The 4,294-nt window shown below is 45.1% G+C and overlaps 1 protein-coding gene across 1 annotated transcript; it reads left to right on the top strand.

Moving 5' to 3' along the window:
- Positions 1-759: 759 nt before the first annotated feature.
- Positions 760-4,072, top strand: LOC139920202 (uncharacterized). Its single transcript, XM_071910149.2, has 2 exons — positions 760-884; positions 1,549-4,072. Exons 1-2 carry the CDS (start codon positions 852-854, stop codon positions 2,833-2,835), a joined length of 1,320 nt encoding a protein of 439 aa, XP_071766250.1. The 5' UTR covers positions 760-851; the 3' UTR covers positions 2,836-4,072.
- The last annotated feature ends 222 nt before the right edge of the window (positions 4,073-4,294 follow it).

Here is a 4,294-nt window from a genome sequence, read left to right as displayed (position 1 = left end):
TTCTTTCAGTTGTGTTCTGGTAACTGTCAGGCTTTTGGTGCTCTGGTGGAATATTGGATCTGATGTACTCATCACAGAAACTAGAGGAAATAAGGGGAAATAGAATAGTATGTATTCTGGTAAACACCTATATATTCTCTCCTCCCTGCTGGTAAAAACGTGCAAACTATACAGCGTATGATCAGGGACGAGACGATTTATCACACTTCCTGAAAACCTGCCATCACTCAGAGGAATGTATACATGAAAGTACATGTATATGGGCTTATGCTATAGGAAAAAGCTGCTGTCTTGTCTGTGTGGGATAAAAAAAAGATCACAGTGTATGGGCCTATACAAACAGCCGTCCCCGCCATGTAAATAAGCCACTTCACGTCTGGGTGCTTGTGAACCTGAAACATTTCACAGAGCTGAAATGATTTATCACTCTCACCAGAAATCCTCTCATCATTCATAGAAATGTACGTATTGGTGTATAACCGTAGGGAGAAAGAGTGTGGACTAATAGGCCTATATGAAGAGCATTCGTTGCTATGTAAATAAGCCACTTTGCGTTTGCATGCCTATGAAACTAAAACATTTCACACAGCTGGCTAAAAATACACAAACAGTTTTTACTACCCGCCCATCTCTGAGCTCAGCACTGAAACTTGAGGTGGAGGGGAGGGTCATCCGGGAACATAGCAAGCGGAAACTCCTCCCGGCCCGGGGGATTAAGGCTATAAAAAGGCAGGGAACAGAACACAAAGTTAACTTGACTCGAGTCTGTACACAGGCAGTGAAACAGTGATATAAGGACGAAGACGGGGTGAGAGCTGAAACTGCTTCTTTTAGCCACGGGAGTACACAGCATGTCCGAAATGCTCGACGACATCCTAACACGGGTGAGTAAGAGCCGATGGATTCTTTTTTTTTAATCTTGTTTAGGCAGCATGGAAAAAAAAAAAAGCTTCATAATGATGGAATGTGTGAGCTCTATAACTCCTTTCCAAAAGTGGTTTGTGTTCGTTTATTTGTTCATTCCTGCTCATTTTTATTCCCGTGTGTATCATTGATTTGACAATAAATCTCTTTTTAAATGGTAAGGAGTGGAACTGAGACTCGCTGTCAGAGGAATTCCTCAATTTAAATAGATATGAGATAAGAGAGAGCTCCATTTTCCTGTTTTTTGTCTTGAATTCCAAGCAGTTCTAGTATCAGAATATGCATGACAAATAGAAACAGTCACAATTTACATAATTTGTAGTGCTAACCCTTTGCTTTTGATTATGTATTCAAGCATTGCTTAAAAAATAGACCCCCTTATTCCCAAAAGGGATTTTACTAAATAAAACACTATATGAAGTTTTGCTCCAAAAGCAGTTATCCATTATTGGAAAAAAATTGACACCGACTATTAAAAAGACATTTGCTCAAAAAACAGTTGCATTTTAGACGATGTATTCATCTGTGTTTTTTGAATACTGAACATATATTGTTTTGGAGTTAAACCCTTTGAACAATAAGGATGTCTGTATAGTAATCATCTCAGTTGCTCTTCCCTAACAGAACTTTCTGAACCTGGCCCATGATGATGCCTTCCTCCCGGCACAGTCTCAACTCAAAGTCCCGGGGCACAGTCGGTTGAACCGGTCGGCCTCCTTCTTCTCTTCCCCCTCCCCCCCCTCCTCCTCCTCCCCGAGGCACAGCCTGAGCACCGAGCACGTTAACAATGACGACGACAGCAGCCCTTTCTGGCCGGCCAACATCTGGAGCCAGGCCGCTCTCTCCAAACCGCAACAGCTCCCCTTCAGGCCGGACCGCTCCATGAGCCTGACCGAGTCCAGCAGCGCCCTGCTCTCCTCCTTCGGCCAGCTGAAGGGCCTGGAGGCCTTCTCCTCAGGCTCCGCTACTGTGGCTCCGCCGCCGGGCTTCCCTCCCTCCTCCTCCCTCCAGGCGCAGGTCCAACCGATGCTCCCCTCTAACCGCTACAAGACTGAACTTTGCCGTGGGTTCCAGGAGAGTGGCAGCTGCAAGTATGGCAGCAAGTGCCAGTTTGCCCACGGCGAGGCGGAGCTTCGCGGGCTTTACCGCCACCCCAAGTACAAGACGGAGCCCTGCAGAACCTTCTACAACTTCGGCTACTGCCCTTACGGCATGCGCTGCCACTTCATCCACGAGGAGAAAATCAGTAGTGGCCCGTTAGCGTCCGCCAAATTCCAGAATCAGCGGCAATCAAGTCAAACCGGCGCCACAGCTGGCAGCGGTCAGAATCCACGCCACCAGCTCCGCCAGAGCGTCAGCTTCGCCGGGTTCCTCGGCTCGACACGCAGCTCCCCTCCCCCTCCTTCTCTTCCTTCATCTTTCAACGATCCCAACCTGGGGTTCAGTCGCGCTCCCTCCGTTTCCCCACCTCCCGCTGACCTCCTCTCCCCGGTGTTCGGTGACACCCTGCAGCGGGAGGCGGCGGCGGCAGCAGCATTCCAGTTCGGCCACCATCAGACCCGTGCCAGTGCCGGGGACATCCACAACATTCCTCTCATAGTGGAGCCCAAGCCCTCGCGCTGCGTGTGTGGCCACGGAAATAACTTCCAGGCTGTAAACAGCAGCAACGGCAAAGTTTTCCCCGGCATGGAGGATGGGCACCACCAGGACGCCAGTGTGGTGTTTCCAGGTCCCGGGGGCCATGGGGGATTTATGAAGCCTGCTGCGCTCCAGCGATTCTCGTCTGAGGATTCTCTGGAGGACAGCTATAGCAGCAGCAGCGGGGGCTCCAGCGGAAGCGAGTCACCAACATTCGATGGGTCAGCCACCAAGAGGCTCACCGTGTTCGAACGCCTGTCCCTGTCTGACTAGGAGAGTCCAAAGGAGAAGAACACAACAGAATCGACACCTAGTTAACTGTGTCCGTCTATCTAGACTTTCTCTCTGCTCTCTTTAGCATCAGAATTGATCAGGACCTGTCAGCTGTTAATGACTCAGCAACACTTAAGACAGTTCTTAATTGATGTGTATGAAAATGGAACTCATCTTGGACAAACTACAGATAATGAGATTGTTTTGGTACCCAAATGTTATCAGAATCTATTTTTATACTTAGAAATATTGTGTAGTCGATTAGGCCTTTGTATTTGGTCTTCCATATGAATTAACTCCTGTGCAGGCCTTGATGGCTAAGAGTGAATAGTCTGGTTTATAGTTACAGCAAATCTGTAGTGATCAAAATAGCTTATCAGCAGTGATAATCAATAATTCCTGTGCCTTGCCTCACTAGATAGGCTATTCACTCTCAGTGCCATGAACAGTATATTTGATTCTGTAGCCTTAATCAGTGTGACCTGACGTGTGTCACTGATGCCATTTAATCTGTGATATGCACTTTACAGTTAATTCTAATGGGAGAAACTGTCAGTCTGTCTCCCGGTAGCATTCAACCAAAACTTCATACTTCACTATATGCTCTGTATCTGGTCGTGTGTGTGTGTGTGTGTGTGTGTGTGTGTGTATGTGTGAGTGTGTGTGTGAGTGTGTGTGTGTGTGTGTGTATGTAACCTTGCCATTCTCTGACACGTGGGGTGCTGTCAAACATGAAATGCAGAATGCTCAAAGATCAAAGTGCACTCATGTCTTATACATCAGTGAGTTTAGATCTGAATAAGAGAATCATCATTCTTATCCAGTCTATTTTTAGGAGATTTGATTGTGTAAAACATTCTGTGATTTTCGCTGGTTGGTAAATTGCACCTCTGTTTTATTGTCCCCTGTTTGTTTGACAACCTTGGTTGGTTCCTAACTCTGGTTGGAGAAGCTTATTGGTCCAGGGACTTTAACACCGCAGTATTCCTTTTGGTTATTGGTTGCCTTATTTGCATTGTTTAACTTAAACTAATATATTTATTATGATATTTATTTGTGTTAAAAGAAACAAATGTATTTTGTACTTTATTTATGGAGACTTTTTCCAGGGTCTGTGAAAAGCAATGTGAGAATTATCAAAAAGAAGAAAAAGAAAAAAAAAAGAGAATCCTATATTTTTAATTGCCTGAAAAGGACAAAATAAATTTCTCTAAAAATAAATGATGTTGTGATATTCTTTCTGACTCATTTGTGTTTTAGTTGGGGTTAGTTTGCCATTCACCCAAGATGCCTTCTCAGCAAGAGATACACCAGCAGGGTCTAAGAGAACAATGTCACAAGAGAGCCATATGCTATAGATTCGGTTACATCCTAATGCATGCAATGTACTCAGTACTTAGAATATAATTATTATTTGCTTATTAGAGATTTGAGACCATTTTTCTAGTGATACACTTTG

This window comes from Centroberyx gerrardi, chromosome 6, assembly GCF_048128805.1.
Source record: "Centroberyx gerrardi isolate f3 chromosome 6, fCenGer3.hap1.cur.20231027, whole genome shotgun sequence".
Taxonomy (NCBI): domain Eukaryota; kingdom Metazoa; phylum Chordata; class Actinopteri; order Beryciformes; family Berycidae; genus Centroberyx; species Centroberyx gerrardi.
This window is presented reverse-complemented; position numbering and strand designations above follow the sequence as displayed.

What these genes read in the sequence shown, in the direction of transcription:
- LOC139920202 (XM_071910149.2), top strand. Translation starts at nt 852, where the DNA reads ATGTCCGAAATGCTCGACGACATCCTAACACGG. An exon ending in TCGACGACATCCTAACACGG is followed by an intron (nt 885 to 1,548) that starts GTGAGTAAGAGC and finishes CTTCCCTAACAG; the next exon opens with AACTTTCTGAACCTGGCCCA.